General features: G+C 37.2%; 1 protein-coding gene across 1 annotated transcript in view; it reads left to right on the top strand.

Annotated features, from left to right (window-relative positions):
• LOC106882024 (uncharacterized) overlaps positions 1 to 17380 on the top strand; it is a 43005-nt gene extending 25625 nt beyond the window's left edge. Inside the window, exons 2-3 of the mRNA XM_089345478.1 lie at positions 1335 to 3119; positions 17060 to 17380. Of these exons, the coding sequence (XP_089201604.1) occupies positions 1522 to 3119; positions 17060 to 17228 (1767 nt within the window). The 5' untranslated portion in view covers positions 1335 to 1521 and the 3' untranslated portion in view covers positions 17229 to 17380. The remainder of the gene's footprint in view (positions 1 to 1334; positions 3120 to 17059) is intronic.
• Positions 17381 to 22477: the final 5097 nt, after the last annotated feature.

Below are 22477 nucleotides of genomic sequence, written 5' to 3'. Positions count from 1 at the left end.
TCTATATTATTAGCATTATTCTGTGTTTAAGAATAAAATTATTTCCTTATCTGTGTATCTTTCAATACACTTCTAAAGCAAACTTTGTTTACTTTCAATGTAAGTTGAATTTAACGTATGATAGCATCTTTTAAATCTAGATTTATTTATCCTACATTTGAAGAGGAATTTGTCGGGTCAGTTTAGCTTAATGGTAAAGCATTTGATGTGTAATCACAGGGATGTGAGTTCAAGTCTCATGGCTGGCCACCAACAGACTTTTCTGCAAAATATGGATAGTTTATCCTGTTTATGCTATATTATTAGCATTATCCTGCTACATATATTATACATCTAATATAATAAATGTGAAAACTAATTTCTGTGTGTCAGTGTGTCACACTTTGACCCCCCCCCCTCTCTCACTTTTCATTGACACTCCTACTATTGTTCATGTTGGAGTGAGAGTGATAGTAGGCATAAAGACGGTAGTAGATTGACGTTGTGATGGCAATGGGATAATAGTAATAGTACGAGCTGTAGTTCTGATGGAGGCGATGGTGATGGTGATAGTGGTGGTGGTGGTAGCTGAAGCAGTCAGGGGCAACGGTGATAGTAAGCGATGTGAAACACAGAGGTGATGGTGATGGAGGGGAAGGCATAGGTTTGAAACGTTAAAGACTTTTTCACTTCCCAAGCATTAAACCAATACATCTGTTTGTTTTCTACACCACCTGTCTTCGTCTTTTGTCTTTTTTTGTGAATTCTCCTTATATATGTATGTGTATATATATATATATAAGAAACAAGAAGAGAAAATAAAGAATGTATAGTGGCTAGCAATCTTTCATGGCGAATGCCAGACAGAGGGGTCTCACCGAGAGCTGGCAAACCAGAAGTCTACACGAGCCTTTGCTGTCTGTTTTGGGATGGTTTCTACAGCTGGATGCCTTTCCTAAGAACAACCACCTCACAGAGTGGACTGAGTGCTTTTTATGTGCTACCAGCTCTGGCGAAGTCTGTTTTGGCATGGTTCTTATGGCTGGATGCCCTTCCAATACCAACCGTTTTACAGAGTGGCATACTTGTATATATTTATAATTAATGCACAATATATGGATTTAACTATTGAATTGATGGATGGGCATAACCATAATATTCTTTGATCTGAAGAGCAAGCCTTCTTTACCTGTATTACTTTATAAATTGTACAATACTACTATATAATTTGTAACATATACACTAATACAAACATTTAAAATAATTTATTATACACTAAAATAAATATATTCATCTCATACTTGCTCTCTTTCTTTATATTTTATATATATATTTTCTTTTTTTTTTTTTTGTAGGTTCTCCAGAATTTCGAAGAAGAATCAAATTTGGCAGCAAATCATTTTGTCCGCCATTTGAAGGACCTTCCAGTTGACAAGTCCACCTATCAACACATACCTGTCCCCTGGTATGTGTGTGTAGTTGTGCTTTTTTGGTAGACTCAATTAACAGAGAACAGCCAGGGGTAGGACATCTCTCTGAAGTATGGTGAATGTAATACCCTGTATCGAAGCACATCAAGAAAACCAGGATGAAGTTGTGATTAGTGTTCAGGGTAGAGTGGGCATTAGACTTCATGGTACAGTGATCAGTGAGGAGGTAGACATAGGGGACAGACAGATCGTGAACAACAGCAACGGAGTCAACTATGGTGAAGGGTCAGATATTTGGAACCAAAGCGTAGAGTTAGATTCCAGGGTGCGGAATGTTGTAAATGATGAAGAGGAAATGACAGAAAGTGTCAGGATGGATGCTGGGGTGGAGTATCTCACTGAAGAAAGGGGTAACCAGGTAGATGTTGAGGGCATGATGAGGGAAAGAGATCGGGTGGATGCTGAGGGTGAGACAAAAGAGAGAGACCGGGTTGATGCTGAGGGTGTGACGAAGGAGAGAGATCGGGTGGATGCTGAGGGTGTAACAAAGGAGAGGGATCGAGTGGATGCTGAGGGTGTGACGAAGGAGAGAGATCGGGTGGATGCTGAGGGTGTGACGAAGGAGAGAGATCGGGTGGATGCTGAGGGTGTGACGAAGGAGAGAGATCGGGTGGATGCTGAGGGTGTGACGAAGGAGAGAGATCGGGTGGATGCTGAGGGTGTGACGAAGGAGAGAGATCGGGTGGATGCTGAGGATGAAACAAAGGAGAGAGATCGGGTGGATGCTGAGGGTGTGACGAAGGAGAGAGATCGGGTGGATGCTGAGGGTGTGACGAAGGAGAGAGACCGGGTTGATGCTGAGGGTGTGACGAAGGAGAGAGATCGGGTGGATGCTGAGGGTGTAACAAAGGAGAGGGATCGAGTGGATGCTGAGGGTGTGACGAAGGAGAGAGATCAGGTGGATGCTGAGGGTGTGACGAAGGAGAGAGATCGGGTGGATGCTGAGGGTGTGACGAAGGAGAGAGATCGGGTGGATGCTGAGGGTGTGATGAAGGAGAGAGATCGGGTGGATAGCGAAGTAGTAACCAAAGAGAGAAGCTCTGGGGACACAAATGGTGTGAGTGCCAAAGTATTAACTGAACAAAACAGCAAACTGGAACAAAAAGCCTCAAACTACAGCAACAACAGTTGCAGCTGTAATCAACTCCAACACTATCAGAGTATGGATGAGACGGGGTTATCAAACAATAGAAGACATTTATCTAGTGTGACCCCACACACTCCGACTCATCTAACACTCTTCTACAAGCCATCAATGCTTTCACCCCAGGTGATGAAGTACTTTCCGAAGGAGGTGATTGTCCGTGAGAAAGGCAAACATGTGTCTTTTGGACGGAACCTCAGTTCTGACGTCCAGCTCAATGACGATTGTATGTCAAGGAACTATGCTCTTCTGTGGTTGCCCGTCAACAACTGTGGGACATTTAAACTGCGCAACATCAGCTCATCAAAGGAAGTGGTTGTAGATGATGTCCTCCTCTATCCTAACTGCAACAGTGAGATGATCGTCAACAACAACAGTAAAATTGTGCTTGATAACATTGAACTAACAGCAGTGGTGAGAGCAGGAAGCCCTTCAGCAACACATTATGAAGTGAAAATTGAACCTACAATCTCACGAAGTACTTCGTTACAGCAAGAACCAACTTGGTGAGTTGTTTTAATGGCTTTTGATGATTTTTAAATGCTTTGAAAATGAAAAAAAAAAAAGAATTCAAAACTATTTTTTTAAAAACTGTAAATTGAAAAGAGGAACTAATTAGGTGCAGGAGTGGCTGTGTGCTAAGAAGCTTTCTTCTCAACCACATGGTTCCAGGTTCAGTCTCACTGTGTGGCACCTTGAGCAAGTGTCTTCTGCTATAGCCACAGGCCAACCAAAGCCTTGTGAGTGGATTCAGTAGACGGAAACTGAAAGAAGCCCGTATACACATACACACACACACACACACACACACACACACACACACACACATACATATACATATACATATGATGGACTCTCCTGTTGTTAGATAACGTATGAAGGTTTGACAATTTCTTACCGAACAACCACACAGATGATTTGTTTATAGTGATCAAATGTTTGTGTACATATAAGCTCACTCCCTCCATCAAATTGACATTACCTGTACAGGTGCAACTAGGTTACACATGTCAGATGTTGAAATGATCGCAGAGTAACGTGAAATGAAATGCTTTGTGCAAGAACACAACACAACGTCCAGCTGGGTGGACTGGAGCACTGTGAAATAAAGTGTCTTGCTCAGGGATACAACGCGCCACTGGGAATTGAACTCGTGACCTATGATTGCAAGCCAAATACCCTAACCACTAAACCTTCACTATACACATACATACAGTCAAAACTATTGAAAAGGTTGCAAGACGCAACAAAAATTTCTCTCCCCAGACACAACCAAATATGCTTCAATACATCCACTCACATGAAGAATCTTGCAAACCAAATCCAAAAATGAAACAAATATATATGTGCCCCTGGACTGGCTCTTGTGCGGGTGGCACATGAGATGCACCATTTTGAGCGTGGCCGTTGCCAGTACCGCCTGACTGGCTCCCGTAGGATTTTCGAGTGAGATCGTTGCCAGTGCCCCTGGACTGGCTTGTGCGGGTGGCACATGAGATGCACCATTTTGAGCGTGGCCGTTGCCAGTACCGCCTGACTGGCTCCCGTAGGATTTTCGAGTGAGATCGTTGCCAGTGCCTCTGGACTGGCTTGTGCGGGTGGCACATAAAAGACACCATTTCGAGCGTGGCCGTTTTCGTGCGGGTGACACGTAAAAGCACCCACTACACTCTGAGTGGTTGGCGTTAGGAAGGGCATCCAGCTGTAGAAACTCTGCCAAATTAGATTGGAGCCTGGTGTTGCCATCCGGTTTCACCAGTCCTCAGTCAAATCGTCCAACCCATGCTAGCATGGAAAGCGGACGTTAAACGATGATGATGATGATGATATATATATATATATATATATATATATATATATATATATATATATATATATATATATACATACATACACACACAGTCCACCCCCAAAAAATGTATACACACTATAGGAAAGGAAAAATCTGAATAAATACTTTTATTCAGTGTTGTTACAATTTGATAAAGCATCAAAAGTGGTATTTATATTTATAGAGGTACTTATACAAGTTAAACATTTATAAAGATTTTTCCTTTCGCTGATGATAGTTGTCCTGGCAAAATAAATAGTTTGTTTTGCTAAAATAACTTGAAACCTGGTTCGAAATATAGATGGTAGATGTTTTTATTTTTCATTCCTTTCGAAATTATCCCTAATTTTGTGGTGTAGAGCTTTGGCTACTCTTTCTAGCAGGTCAGATGTCCTTTTATGGGCATCTCTAATGTGTATTAAATGTACACTGTATTTTACATGAATAATATATAGTCTGTTGACTAATTTTTTCCTCGCTACACCACTGGTAGTAATATTAAATTTCTTAATTCTTTGCTACCCTAAGACTTATTAATTATATATATATATATATATATATATATTATATATATATATATATATATATATATATATATATATATATATATATGAATGATGTATATCCATACATATGTATATGTGTGTGTGTCTGCATATGTGTATGTATATATATGTGTGCATGCATGTGTGTCCATGTATAAATTTACTACAATGAATAAAAATATGTAATGACCATTATTTATATTTTGTCTTGTATATCACCCTGCGCTAAAAAAAAAAAAACTCAGAATAATTGGGAACACAACCATGGGTTTACAATATAGAATGGTGATGAACTATATAACCTTGGACCCTGCCACAAGAATACTTGGAGTTCTTTGCTAAGCTAAATAATATTGCTAGCCTGGTGTACTAACAGGAAGCTTGTAAAGTACTTTGTCTGGATTGATAATCCCTCACTAACAATGTGTGTGGGGGGGGGGGTGCATGTGTGTATGTATATATGTGTGTGCATGTGTGTGTGTGTGTGTGTGTGTGTGTATATATATACACATATATATATTATACATACATATTGTAGAGGTTCATGGCTTAGTGATTAGGGTGTTGGACTCATGATCATAAGATTGTGGTTTCAATTCCTGGACCAGGTGACATGTGTTCTTGAGCAAAACCCTTCATTTCACTCATCTGGCAAACATAAGTAATCCTGCAAGGGGCCAGTGTCCCACCCAGGGAAGAATATATATATGGTAGAGAGACCAGGAAACCAGCCCTATACACCTTTCAGAGTAAATGTGGACTGACTATGTATATGTGTATATATATATATATATATATATCATCATCATCATCATCATCATCATCGTCGTTTAACGTCCGCTTTCCATGCTAGCATGGGTTGGATGATTTGACTGAGGACTGGTGAAACCAGATGGCTACACCAGGCTCCAATCTGATTTGGCAGAGTTTCTACAGCTGGATGCCCTTCCTAACGCCATATATATATATATATATATATATATATATATATATATATATATATATATGTCTATATATATGTCTATATATATAGTAAAGTCTATTTGCCAACCCAATGTGGCAGTCCTACATAGGACAATGTTACTACAGTGTATAGAGATGGTTTCCTGGTCTCTCTAGTATATATATATATTCTTCCCAGGGTGGGATACTGGTCCCTTGCAGGATTACTTAGGTTTGCCAGATGAGTGGACTGGAGCAATGTGAAATGAAGGGTTTCCAGCTGGCTACCAACACATGGTCTGTGTCCGTATACTATGAGCAAGGGAGTTTATTGCTCCCTTTGTAGCAGGGCTGTGGAGTCTGAGTTGGAAACAATTAAGAAGTAGCTGGAGTCGGAGTCTGTAAAACTATACTGACTCATAATGTCTTTATTCTTTAATATAATCCAGTTATAACATATAGGCCTACTCAAAGTACAAGCATATGCATATGCTTCATGAGATATGTAGATCACAATCACTTAATTACATGAAGAGGAGTCAGAGTCGGAATTGGAGTCAGAGGTGCCAGAGTTGGAGTCGAAGTTTTTTGTTTTGACTCCACAGCCCTACTTTCTAGCCTTAGCAATACCTGTAGACCAATAGTTTCTGAGTTATTTCCCTTCCTCAGCACAGGACAAATCATTGGCTAGAGATGGTAGCCACTTGACCTTGCTCATAGTATATACTTTTAAAGTGACATACAGTCGCTGATCTCGTAAAGAGCAAAACAACTAGTTTTTAATCTCTGAGCGAGAAATATGTAATAACAGTACTGAACAATAAAGTCTATTTGCCAACACAATGTGATATGTCCTTGCACAGGGGCCATTCGGACTCCTGTCTTTGCCGTGAACAGGGATTAATCTTCTCTCTTCGCTCCTATGCGCCACATGGGCTCAACTCTCCTCCCCTCTTCATCTAACCCTCCTCCTCTCTCCTCTCTTCCTCTCTTCCTCCCACCCACCTCTCCTCTCTTGCTCTGACACCTACTTCCTCTCTTCACTCCTACCCACCTTCTCCCTTCCACCCTCTCCCTTCGTCGTCACCCCTTCCTCATTAACCCCACCCCTATACATTCCAACTCCACCATCCCTCTACATCCTATTCCTTACACCACACTTACACATACCTCATCCCTACCCTCACCCAAACCTACACCACACCCTTGCTTTCCCCCACTCTTGCCTCCCCCACACCCCAGCACCACTACATCACACCATCACACACCACCACACCATACACCACCATACCACACCACATCACACCACCCCGCACACACTAGCACTGACCACTTCCCAGCACACACACTAGCACTGACCACTTCCCAGCACACACACTAGCACTGACCACTTCCCAGCACACACACTAGCACTGACCACTTCCCAGCACACACACTAGCACTGACTACTTCCCAGCACACACACTAGCACTGACCACTTCCCAGCACACACACTAGCACTGACCACTTCCCAGCACCCACACCATCATCTACGCACCTACACATGCACATCAAGGTCACCAGCCCCCATCCACACGCACATGTACGCTCTCACATGCACATGCACCTTCATTTTGGGATCACCACTACTTTATTATCTCCCCTTCTTCCTAGCTCTCCTGTGTGACCCCACTGTCCGGCATTCGCCATGAGAGTGCACATGTGTATGAGCGTGTGCATGAATGCAAATTAGTTTCAACAAAATGGAAAGATAATTCTAGTAAATCAACGAAAGATTAATTAGCTATATTATATTTCTGATTTCAGAATTTTTGAAAATTTGTTCAATACAGAGGATAGTTAATGATAATTTCAAAACTTACAGCAGAGCAAAATAGATACTCCAAAGTCACAACATTTGAGTTGGCTAATTAAGAATTATGGGATTGTTGATAAGTCAGAATTTTTATGGGTCAAAAAGTCAAACTCAATTAACTATTTAGCTTGTCGTGTTTGTGACAGCAATTACAAAGAATTGTCGACAAATGTGGCATAGGCGCAGGAGTGGCTATGTGGTAAGTAGCTTGCTTACCAACCACATGGTTCCGGGTTCAGTCCCACTGCGTGGCACCTTGGGCAAGTGTCTTCTACTATAGCCTCGGGCCGACCAAAGCCTTGTGAGTGGATTTGGTAGACAGAAACTGAAAAGAAGTCCGTCGTATATATGTATGTATGTATATATGTATATATATATATATATATATATATATATATATATATATGTGTGTGTGTGTGTGTGTGTGTGTGTGTGTGTGTGTGTATGCATGTGTTTATGTTGTGTATCTGTGTTTGTCCCCCCAACATCACTTGACAACCGATGCTGGTGTGTTTAGGTCCCCATAACTTAGCGGTTCGGCAAAAAGAGACCGATAGAATAAGTACTAGGCTTACAAAGAATAAGTCCTGGGGTCAAAACAAGTAAAAGAGTAAAAGAGTAAATAAGAACTGATAGAAAGGAAGGGGAGAACCAAAGCTGTAACGTTTGTTTTTCTCAAAGCGTGCCTTCCATAGTTATTTTATCAAGATAAAGAATCTTATAAGCATTGACTTAACAGATAGGCTGGAGAGAAATGAGAGTCATTGGACGATAGGAAGAGCCAGCAAGGCCACAGTCTAATCACCAAAACAAGTGAAAAAAATATATATACTGCCTATATATTGGTTTCCAATGTTAGCACAAGGCCAGGTAAGTTTGGGGGAGGGGGTAAGTTGATGACATCAACCCCAGTACTCAACTGGTACTTATTTTATTGATCCCAATTGGATGAAAGGCAAAGTCAATCTTGGCATAATTTGAACTCAGAACATAAAGACGGATGAAATACCACAAAGTATTTTGTCCGGTGTGCTAACGATTCTGCCAGCTCACCACCTTAATAATATTGATAATCCTTTGTACTAAAGGCATGCGGCCTGAAATTTGTGAGGAGGGGACTAGGACTAGCCAGCTACATTGACCTCAGTGTTTCAATGGTACTTTATCAACCCCAAAAGGATGAAAGACAAAGTTGACCTCAGTGGAATTTGAACTCAGAACGTAAAGACGGAAGAAATGCCACTCGGCATTTCACCCGGCATGCTAACAATTCTGCCAGCTCACCACCTTAATAATAATAATAATAATAATAATAATAATAATAATAATAATAATAATAATAATAATAATAATAATAATAATAATAATAATAATAATAATAATAATAATATTTTTAAAAAAAGGATTGACGTAACTCTTCATGAAGGTAAATAGCCAAGACGAAGAGTGCGATTTTCTTTTTCTTCTCTTTTTCTTTTCTTTTTCTGTCGTCTTCCTTTTTCTTTCTTTCTGCTTATTAAAAAACTGACAAAATCTGATGATGTCATTCTATCAACGTATGGACGCTGATTACTCACGTTCATAGTTTACGTTTGGTTTCTGAAATTTTGAATTTTCAATCACCTTTTGGTTTGAACTTGAGAAAGACAGACGTTCTGTCGAAATGTTGTTCAAAGAATAAAACATCTAAAATCGCACTCTTCGTCTTGACTAATAATAATAATAATAATAATAATAATAATAATAATAATAATAATAATCCTTTGTACTCTAGGCACAAGGCCTGAAATTTGGGGGAGGAGATAGTCAATTACATCGACCCTCCCCCCACACCACCACCACCAATATTCAAATGGTACTTATTTTATCGACCCTGAAAGGATGAAAGGCGAAGTTGACCTCAACAGAATTTGAACTCAGAGGAAATACTGCTAAGCACTTTGCCCAGTGTGCTAATGATTCTGCCAGCTTACTGCCTTTGTAGTTCACACATATTCCATTGTGCAAAACTACGTTGCAAACAAATAACAATAAACTTGTCAAAGCTGATGACTTTAACCCGGACTTGGATACACATCCGGAAGTATGAGGCCCATCGTAAATTCTGCAATGCACCAATTACCACCTCAACTTTTGTAAAACAATTTTCCAAAAGTACATTAGCGATCTATCTCTTACTATTTAAGCAAACATGCTTGTTATATACACTTCCTTCTCAACAGGAACTGAGAGAAACAGTTATTATGAATATAAAGTGTTTCACTTAGTGAACAATCAGTGTAACACTTGTCGTAGATTAAAGATTGTTGACATTAAGATAAGCGATACTTGTATTCATTAATTGGAAATATGCTGGAGAAGGTAGGAGTGGGATATACAAGATCCTTATAGTTTTGAAAGAGTACTACATGACTCGTCATCATGACTCGTCTGCCACACCTCTCACTCCAACACAACTGCCCCAATGTCCTGGATACATTCCAGGCCAATGTCTGCAATCAAGTTGTCGATGTAAGTGTGACAACATTTTCCTCTTCTTACATCACCATGAAGGTGGCTCCACAAAACTAATTTGGATGCTTCCGATTCAGGGTGGCACACACAGTGACCAGATAGCCACAGTCGTCTTTGCTCGATCTTTTCGCTAACTTAGCAGGTCTCCGTAAAGGCATTCATTAGTCATATGTTGGTGCCATTTCACATTTAGAGCCATTCATAGCTTAGGTGGTTGGGTGAGCAGTTCAGAAGCAGACATCAAGATGTGGAAGGCACAAACATGGACAGAAACTGCCTGTCACAAAAGGCGGTGAACTGGTAGAAACGTTAGCACGCCAGGCAAAATACTTAATGGTATTTCACCTGCCGTAACGTTCTGAGTTCAAATTCCGCCGAGGTCGACTTTGCTTTTCATCCTTTCGGGGTCGATAAATTAAGTACCAGTTATGCACTGGGGTTGATGTAATTGACTTAAATCCATTTGTCTGTCCTTGTTTGTCCCCTCTATGTTTGGCCCCTTGTGGGCAGTGAAGAAATAAGAAACAACCTGTCACAAACTAAAGAAGCCTGAAACTCCAAATTGGTCAGACAAATCAAAATCAAACTCTAGCCGTGAGATATGGTCACTGACCAAGGAATTATCAAACAGGCTGAATTGTTACGACACTAAGTTTCTTCTTTCCTTTATAGTGATAGCGTTGATGACTAATTAGACCAGTTCTTGCATAGAAGAGAGTCAACAACATGGAGGACGAGATTGATTTTCTCAAGCCTTTCTCTCCTGTCATTTGATTTCTTCCTTTTCTGGTAATTTTGTTTTTGGTTCCAGTGGTGATGGAACACTGCCACCTGGTATGGTCTCGGGCTTGTTTCAAATGATTCTATGACTAAAATTACTATGATTATGGATCGAAACCATACATTTAGTCTTTTATCTTACACTTGTTATCTTACCAAGCTGGAGCACTGCCTTGAAGTGTTTAGTTTAGTTTTTTCAACCATCATGTGTGTGTGTGTATATATATATATATGTGTGTGTGTGTGTGTGTATATATGTGTGTGTGTGTGTGTGTGTGTATATATATATGTATATATATATATATATATATATATATATATATATATATACACACACACACTCACACACATAATGTGCATATATATATAAAAAAGAAAGGGTTGTTTTTTTTCTTTCTTTCTTACATATTTATGCGCAAGAGTGGCTGTGTGGTAAGTAGCTTGCTTACCAACCATATGGTCCCGGGTTCAGTCCCACTGCGTGGCACTTTGGGCAAGTGTCTTCTACTATAGCCTCAGGCCAACCAAAGCCTTGTGAGTGGATTTGGTAGACGGAAACTGAAAGAAGCCCGTCGTATATATGTATATATGTGTGTGTGTCTGTGTTTGCGTGTCTGTGTTTGTCCCCCTACCATTGCTTGACAACCGATGGTGGTGTGTTTGCGTGTCTGTAACTTAGCGGTTCGGCAAAAGAGACCGATAGAATAAGTACTAGGCTTCCAAAGAATAAGTCCTGGGGTCGATTTGCTCGACTAAATGCAGTGCTCCAGCATGGCCGCAGTCAAATGACTGAAACAAGTAAAAGAGTAAAAAGAGTATATATATATATATATACACATGCATATAGATTCAAAATAAGGAACAACATTCTCTTCCCAATTCAACTAACTCATATATATATAAAAGGCATAATCATTCATGATGAATCTCTCACGGAAAGATGAAAGCACTAGATAAATAATGATCCAGAATCCTGACTACTTTTAGTATATAAAATCTGTACACTACTTCAGACAATCTACAGAGAGAGAGAGAGAGAGAGAGATCAGTGATAGGATTCTTTAGAATCTAGGTATATCAGCATGTAAGGTGCCAGAAGGTATTAGTTACAGCCTACATAAGTATATCATGTAATGTAACAATAATATAGTATATGACCTCACTATTTTACTAAATATTATTATTTTACTCTTTTTAATATAATTATATAATTATATATAATTATATTACCTCTTGTTAAATGGCACTGTAGTTGCGTGTGAAAATATAATTTGTTGTATATCATGGATGCATAATGAAATACCATATCCGTACCATCTAAGGAGATGTAAACCGTAATGATAGACACCAATTACAATCAATTTGTAGTAGTAGAAATACTTATGATACAGCTAGCACGGTAACAACGCCGGTTAATGAAGTCAGGAGTGCCTTATATACAAATAAAAATGATAAATGCTCATGCAAAGAAAAATCAAAATGTCCTTTGATGAATCTCTCTATATTCGTATATGTGTGTATGTTAATTTGACATAGATTTTTGCGATTCTTTATGTATGCTTATGAGTGATGTGGATGTATGTGTATATGGAGATATATACACACACATATATGTGTGTATTTGTATATATGTATGTATGCATCATCATCGTCATCATCGTCGTTTAATGTCCACTTTCTATGCTGGCATGGGTTGGACAGTTTGACTGAGGACTGGCAAACCAGTAGGCTGCACCAGGCTCCAATCTGATCTGGTAAGGTTTCTACAGCTGGATGCCCTTCCTAACGCCAATCACTCCAAGAGTGTAGTGGGTGCTTTTACATGCCGCCGGCACAAGGCCCAATCAGGCGGTACTGGCAACAACCACGCTTAAAGGTGTTCTTTACGTGCCACCTGCACAGGAGCCAGTCTGGCAACGACCATGCTCGAATGTTGTTTTTCACATGTCACCAGTACATGTGACAGTAAGGTGACACTGGCAACGATCACACTTGAGTGGTGATTTTTATGTGCCACCGGCATGGAAGCCAGTCAGTGGCCCTGGCAACGATCATGCTCAGATGGTGTTTTTTATGTTCCACTGGCACAAGTGCCAATCAGGCGGTACTGTCATCGGCTGCATCAGCGATATACGTGTGTATGTGTGTATATATATATATTGGATACGAAACATAAGAAAATCAGTGCTGGTTGTAATTTCTATAGAAAATCTGTAGGGATCACTGCTAACACAGTAGAATGCAGTTTTGACTTATAAAAACGTTTAACATAATTTGTTGTATATCATGGATGCATAATGAAATACCATATCCGTACCATCTAAGGAGATGTAAACCGTAATGATAGACACCAATTACAATCAATTTGTAGTAGTAGAAATACTTATGATACAGCTAGCACGGTAACAACGCCGTTTAATGAAGTCAGGAGTGCCTTATATACAAATAAAAATGATAAATGCTCATGCAGAGAAAAATCAAAATGTCCTTTGATGAATCTCTGTATGAGTACAAATCTTGTATATAAATGTACTGTGCACACAAGGAAGAGCCATATGTTTACATTGGGCAGTCAGCTGATTCATTTAAGAATCATTATCGTAACCATGTTGCCAGTTTTAAGTCAATCAATAAGAGAACATTTAACATCTTTGGCAGATTTTGTATGGCAACTGAAGGAGGATAGGATGAAGTACAGCATTAATTGGTCCATAGTAAGGTATGCAAAACTATACAATATAATTTCCAGATCCATATCTGTTAACGGTTATTTTCAATACTTTTCTCGCTGGATTGTTTGTTCATTTCTCTTTTTGTCATCCACGATTTTATTTTCAATCTTCTATATAAAGATATTTCCTCCATCTGGCTGCTTTCTATAAAACAGGCAGTTACATTGTGGAACAGTTATTTTAACGAGTTGTATTTATTTATTTATGAGATACATCTGCACCACTGGATGCTCCTGAACCAGTTGTTGAGTGTCCCACCCATGAGGAATCAATGCTACATGTGTCGAAACAATTGTCGTGATTAATAATAAATTCTAGTATATTCCATCTTCCATCTTTCATTTGCCTTATCTGTCTATCTATCTATCTATCTATCTATTTATATATATATATATATTAAAAATGGGGAAGGCTAGTTTATGTGATTACCTTAGGTTTCTCGTCCATAAAGGGTTTAGCTTTATGGTGTATTGTCAGATCCCAAAACCTGTTGACCCAAGAGCTCTTAAAGATATGAAGTAGGAATATATACTGTTCTATATCCAAGAGTGTGCTTCTCCTTTCAGATTTATATTTTTTACAGACGATTGCCAATATCTATATCTCTTTCTTCCTTTACTCAACCATCTCATTTATACTCTGATCCCCATTCCTTGTGAGTATGCCCAGCATTTTGCCACCATCTCTATCCTGTGGTTTCCCACTCTCTTTCTCTCTCTTTCTCCTGCACTTCCCTCGGGTTGGGCAACCATGTATTTTCATTGCAGTAGCACACCTGTTTCTGTCTTCATTCCTAATCTTTTGCTCTCCTGCCGGGTAACCTTGTACTTCCTCTTCAGCAAGACACCTATATCTGTCTCACTATAACCTTTTTCATCATCACCCCCTCCAATGCTTCTCCCCCTCTTAAAAGTTTTTGTCTTGCATGTATTTGGTGACCCTGTCAGTGCAGGTGCCACTTAAAAGCACCCAGTCCACACTGTAAAGTGGTTGGTGTTTGGAAGGGCATCCAGCTGTAAAAATCCTGGTGCCATCCCACCTATGCTAGCATGAAACACAGATGTTAAATGATGATGATGATGATGATGTTGATATATATAATATGTATATATATATTATATATCTATCTATCTATCTATCTATTATATATATATATATATATATATATATATATATAAATTTGAATAACCACCTTATCAGATGCACATACACAAGGTATGTGTATGTAAATTTGTGCATGTGTCTATATATGCATCTGAGTGAATGTGTGTATAACCTTCTTGGTTCCCTGGTTGTGCTTTCAATTTAGTTCATATTACCTTTATTACACCCCATCTTAACTCTACTTACAATCTTTCCTTTCCCTTGCTTCTCTTGATGCCACCAAATAATGGCTGACCATCTCGTCCCATTGACTGTTAGTCTATAAAACCCTCTGATATCCTCAGAGGTTCTCAACCATTTTTTTTATCTCTGGACTCTTTTGATTACTATAGTATTTTATTCTGGTGGACTCCCATAGCCATTCTATGTTTAAAACAGTTTTATAGAAACAGCTTTCAAAATTCCTATTTTGTTATTAACACATTAACTTGTGTAGGTTGAACTATGTTAGAGAGAGAAACCTAGCTGTTTCTTGCAATATATACCAATACAGTGGAGGTACAATGGCCCAGTGGTTAGGGCAGCGGACTCGCAGTCATAGGATCGCGGTTTTGATTTCCAGACCGGGTGTTGTGAGTGTTTATTGAGCGAAAACACCTAAAGCTCCACGAGGCTCCGGCAGGGGATGGTGGCGGACCCTGCTGTACTCTTCCACCACAACTTTCTCTCACTCTTTCTTCCTGTTTCTGTTGTGCCTGTAATTCAAAGGGCCAGCCTTGTCACACTGTGTCACGCTGAATATCTCCGAGAACTACGTTAAGGGTACATGTGTCTGTGGAGTGCTCAGCCACTTGCACGTTAATTTCACGAGCAGGCTGTTCCGTTGATCAGATCAACTGGAACCCTCGCCGTCGTAAGCGAAGGAGTGCCAACAACAATACCAATACATCCAAAGCAAAATCTTTTCAGGAGCCCTTAAAATATTGTTGTGGATCCCCAATTTACAATTTTGTTGCATGGACTGCACCCCCCCCCCCCAACCTTATATGAACTCTCAGGGGCCATTGGACTCTAGTTGAGAACCTCTGCTGTAAGTGAATGAGAATTTTTTCTTTTTCTCTTTTTCACCTTTTTTCTTTTTCTTTTCTTCCTGTATTTCAATCCCTTAAACAAATTCATTTATACACTTTCAAATATATACATTATACACTTATATATAATACACAAATATATACATTTATACACTTTCAAATTCATTTATACACTTTGAAATAGCATTCACTATTCATTCTCTCAACTGTAACCTAGATGGTGGTGGGACTAAACTGGTGTCATGTTCTCTTTATGTCAACTGTTAAATTTTACTTGTAATTCACTTGATGAAGACGTATTTTATTTTTTAACATGATGTAATATTTTTGTTCATCAATAAAGAACATGTCTGAACATGTCTGTTGCGAACCTCAACCTATCTTATCTGTGTTATTACTTATATATACATGTATGTGTGTATATATATGTACATACACACACACACATATATGTATATATATATATATATATATATATATATATATATATATATATATATGTATATATATATTCCCTCCCTCTTTATTTCTGTGTTCCTTTCTGTCGAAGAGCATAGGCTCAAAACATAAAAGACTTTCTCACTTCCCAAGCGTTAAACCAATACATCTGTTTATTGTTTGCACACTTGTCTTCGTCTTTTGTCTTTTTGTAAATTCTCACTATATGTATGTATATATATATGTGTGTGTGTGTGTGTTTATATATATATATATATATATATATATATATATATATATATAATTAATGAGAGAGATGAAAGTTGGAATCTATGAGAATAGTTATTGATCACTACAGAGTCCCACCCTCAAGGGATTGATGCTTGATAGATTGAAACAATTATAATGATCAATAAAGATTCTTGTATCTTCCATCTTCTGTCTCTCTTATTAACTATATATATATATATATATGTGTGTGTGTGTGTGTGTGTGTGTGTGTGTGTTTGTTTGTGTGTGTGTATAGGCAAGAGAGAGAACGTTTGTATGTGTGTGTTTATTTATACAACTTATACATATGTGTATATTTATGTGTATTTATATGCTTCTTGCAGGATGTCCAGTAGTCGTAATGTCGGCAGCACAGCTCACCAGACTGAACACATTGTCTCCTCCACGTACCGAAGAAGCTTGTATGCCCATTCCAGATATCACAGTACCGGACCAGTCGAACATGGCCTCTCCAAAGAAGTCTCCAGAAATCTCCTCCCGGAGGAAAACTGAATATTTATCGGGGGAAAAATCTAAACCTCTGCTTATTCACATACTGGAAGGGACTCTAAGATGCATACAGACATCTTTGGTATTCACAAAATAAAGGGACTTCAGTGGGTTATATATATATATTATTATTTTTTTTTTTTTGAAACAAACCCTCTCACAGACTTGTCCCCATCTGGGTAAAGAAAGGACATGCGTGCGTGTGTATATGAATATATCAGTGTGTGAGTATATGCATATGTGTTCATGCACATATGTGCATAAATGCTTGAAGTCTTGCGAATGGATTTGGGAAGACAGAAACTGAGAGAAATCTGTCATATATATAAATTCTTCTGAATTTATATATATATATATATATATATATATATATATATATATATATATATATATATATATATATATATATATATATATATATATATATATATATACATATATATATATATATATATATATATATATATATATATATACATATATATATATATATATATATATATATATATATATATATATATATATATATATATATATATATATATACATATATATATATATATATATATATATATATATATATATATATATATATATATATACATATATATATATATATATATATACATATATATATATATATATATATATATATATATATATATACATATATATATATATATATATATATATATATATATATATATACATATATATATATATATATATATATACATATATATATATATATACATATATATATATATATACATATATATATATATATACATATATATATATATATACATATATATATACATATATATATATATATATATATATATATATATATATATATATATATATATATTTATATATATATATATATATCTACGTGTGTGTGTTTGGGTCTTTGTCACACCCCACCCTCATCACTGCTTGACAACTAGTTTTCGTGTGTTTATGCCCCTATAATTTAACACTTTGGAAAAAGAAACTGATGGAATAAACACTAGACTTAAGAAATTAAGTTCTGGGATCAATTTGTTCAGCTAAAACCCTTCAAGGCAGTGCTTCAGCATGGCCGCAGTCAAAAGACTGAAACAAGCAAAAGAATATATTTTATATATATATATATATTTGTGTGTGTGTGTGTGTATATATAATAGAGGATAAAAATTTTTGAAAAAATTTTATCAGTGCCCAGCATATTAAAAAGGAAGACTAACTAAGGTGAAATTATAAGTATGATTATAATAAAGGCTTAGAAAAAATTTTCTAGCCTATATGCTGAGAAATAGACGCTAAATCGTCTCACCAGAAATGTGGCAGGGAAGAAAACTTCTTACTACAGAATCACACCTCTGCCTATAATGACTGGCGTTCAAAAACTTTAAAAAATCTTAATTTGTAATTGTGTAAGTACTTCAAATTTGTTATCTGCGTACTTAGCTAAAAGTTATTTGTCTCTGTTATTTAATTAGTCAAGAGAACAGGAAATAAGTGTGAGGGAGTGCTTTTCAGTCCGATAAATATATCAGATGCAGTTCACGTGACTATATCAAGGGAGAGGTGTGGCACTCACACACACACAGACATACATGCAGAAATGTGCGCATATTTATTTACATACACACATATATGATTGTGTGTGCATGTATAAATATATATATGTGTGCGTGTGTGTATATATATATGATTATAATAAGGGCTTAGAAAAAATTTTCTAGCTTATATGCTGAGAAATAGACGCTAAATCGTCTAAAAGAGTCACAAACATGTGTTGAGTTTGATGCAACAGGCCAATTGAAATTATTAATAAAATAGATAGCCCTAGAGTAGCTAATTTCTAGATCTACCCAATGGCTTTTCCGTCTTCAGCAGAGCATACATAGAAAATAAATGAGATATTTATACATTTCCTGTGGTTGTGTATAAATTTCTCATTTATTTTCTTTTAAGCTAGTATGTAGCTTTTAAGTAACTAACCCCAAATGGGAAGATCCGCAAACAGATCTCTGACTTGTTTTGGAGAATCTGTTGCAATTGCTTCCTCCAGAGTCATATCCCAATGATCATCATATTTGTCGCAAAAAATCATGTAAAAAAATTGCTGGAAACAGTTACAGTAATGAAAACATAAGAATCCAAAATTTCAGGATTGTGGGTCTGGATTCAGCCCGGAATGTTTTTGATTTACTCACTTGATTCCAAAATGGTATGATATGTTGCGTTATGGCCTCTAGGAGTAAATATGAAAAAGTGTGACACACTGACATTCACATTTATTATATTAGATATGTTTAATTTTGGAGAAACTGTATTTCAATTAAAGTGTATTTTCTATATATGTGTGTGTTTGTGTGTATGTACACACACACACACACACACACACACACATATATATATTTATATATTAAAGAAAGCAAAAAATAAAACAAATTTATGCTGGCCACAGGAATTTCTATCCAGGAAAGTTGTACATCATCTCCCTCTTTCTCTCACATACCCACTCTCTCTCTCTCTCTCTCTCTCTCTTATAATTACTCCCATTGCCACCACCAACACTACTACTTTAAATAAAACATCATCAACTCTCCCTAAATTTCTGCCTCTCTCTCTCTCTCTCTCTGCCTTTGCCACTGCCCTCACCATCTCTATGCTTACTATTACTCTCACCCCAGCACGAGGAAGTGTCATTGAATAGTGAGGGGGTCAAAGTGTGACACTGACAAACAGAAATTAATTTTCGCATTTATTATATTAGATATACATATGAGAATATATAAAACGATATGCAATCTATGTGGGTGTCTTTTCAGATCATTGTCTGGTTTAAAACGTCACATCAGATGCCATGATGAATCTGAGGTGTAAGTACAAGAGGTGATGCATATGTGTGTGTCTTTGTGTCTGTTTGTCCTCCACCACTACTTGATAACTGGTGATGGTGAAACACATTCCTGTAACTTAGTGGTTCAGCAAAAGATGTTGATTGAATAAGTAACAGGCTTTAAAAAAGGGGAAAAATGTACTGGAGTCAATTCATTTGACTAGAAATTTTTCAAGGCTGTGTCCCAGCATGATGGCCACAGCATAATGACTGAAACAAGTAAAAAAAAAAAAAAAACAATAATAAAAATCATTAATTTCTACCCCTGCTCCTGTTTTACTAGACAAACCACTTGGATATAATAAATTCTTCAAATATTTTGTGATATTTTGAAAATAAAAAACAAGACTGCCTATAGACAATGAATAGTGGCACCCCCCCCCCACCAAAAAAAATAACAAGAAAAACAAAATCAAAATAACAAATCAAAATAGAAATATATTTGTATTTGTAGGTCATTAATTTCCTATAGATTTGTTCACCTTCATTAACATATTGATCGTTATGTTAACCATAACTACATCTGTACCCGTTTGATGACAACAATTTTTAGGTCATAATTATATTTCTTGCTTGCTTTAATTAAAGAAGTCTTGTTGACATTTTATTTCATTTATTTATTATTTTTTGTTTTTATTTTGAAGTAACTTTAGGTGTGGCTGTGCATCAGTCCCACTGCTTTGCACCTTGGGCAAATGTCTTCTACTATATTCTAGGACTGACCAAAGCTTTGTCATGTGTACATATTGTACACACACACAATGTATATCTATATACATACACAAACATACATATATATATACACACACACATATGTGTACATATATATATATATCATCATCATCATCATCGTCGTTTAACGTCCGCTTTCCATGCTAGCATGGGTTGGACGATTTGACTGAGGACTGGTGGAACCAGATGGCTACACCAGGCTCCAATATATATACATATAGGATGCAGTGAATAAACTGTCGTCTAAATTACACAAAAATGAAATTAACACTGACATCTCATTTTAACAGATATATTTACCAAAATTACATAAAAATATAAAATATATAGAAATACTATAGAGTAAATTTATTCAATAAAATCGCCATTGGCTTCAACAATTGCCTCCAGACAACTTAAGAATCTCCTGTAACTCTTCTGGATGGTCTCCTTGTTTAAGTTGGTGAATGCTGCCATAATTTTTGCCTTCAGGTCATCTTTGGTGTTACAAGGAGTTTTGTTGGTCTCTTGCTCAACTGCACTCCACACATAGTAATCAAAGAGGTTAAATCATACCACTGACTTATGTTTTAATGATACATTAAAATTAATCCGGGAGGCACAATAATGTAAAATAATGTATCAATATCATCAGGGAGGAGATTATAAATAACAGTGTTCATTAATAAGCCATTTTTATAGATGTAAGAAATTATAATATATATTATATGACAAACAAAAGGTAGATAGAGAACGCTAGTAATTCTAAAATACTGTTAAGAAATTTGACGTCGCTAGGAGTTTTCCCCTTTCTTGAATAGCCCTTTAATTGTTTTACTTATTCCACTCAACTTAAATACGAGCTTCAAGTATAAATTAGCTTCAATACTACCTTAAATGTTAAGAGTATTAAATTTCTGACACGTAAAATACACCATTTCGAGCGTGGACGTTGATCGTTACCAATGTCGCCTCCCTGGCACTTGTGCCAGTGGCACGTGAAAAGACATTCGAGCGAGATCGTTGCCAGTGCCGATGGACTGGCTCCTGTGCAGGTGGCACGTAAAATATACCATTTCGAGCATGGCCGTCGCCAGTACCTCCTGACTGGCTCTCGTGCCGGTGGCATGTAAAACATCCACTACACTGTCGGAGTGGTTGGCATTAGCAAGGGCATCCAGCTGTAGAAACTCTGCCAAATCAGATTGGAGCCTGGTGTCGCCTCCTGGTCCACCAGTCCTCAGTCAAATCATCCAACCCATGCTAGCATGGAAAGCAGAAGTTAAACGATGATGATGATGATGAAAAAATGTAAATTAAATTTAAGTAAAGAAGGGGAGAGAGAAAGAGAAAATAAAAAGAGTAATGGAGGAATAAATAAAAAATGAATGACAAATGGGTAGGAATGAAAGGGATGTATGGAATGAAAAGAATAAAGTAAAAGTTATGGATATTATTAGGCAAAGGGGGCAGATATTATTTGAAATAGCTAAATGTGTGTTTTTTCCGATGTAAACACGTTCTTTATAGGTGTTAACAAGTGTGTGTTTGGAAAAAAGGATAAATAGTTGTTCAAAGAGGTGCAAAAGATTTGCCTTTATCATAAGAGAACAATCTCAACCAAAACTGTTCAAATCTAAAAGTAATC

Source organism: Octopus bimaculoides, chromosome 29 (genome assembly GCF_046866305.1).
Source record: "Octopus bimaculoides isolate indiv1 chromosome 29, ASM4686630v1, whole genome shotgun sequence".
NCBI lineage: Eukaryota > Metazoa > Mollusca > Cephalopoda > Octopoda > Octopodidae > Octopus > Octopus bimaculoides.
Note: the sequence above shows the minus strand (reverse complement) of the source record. Positions and strands in the feature narration are given on the sequence as shown.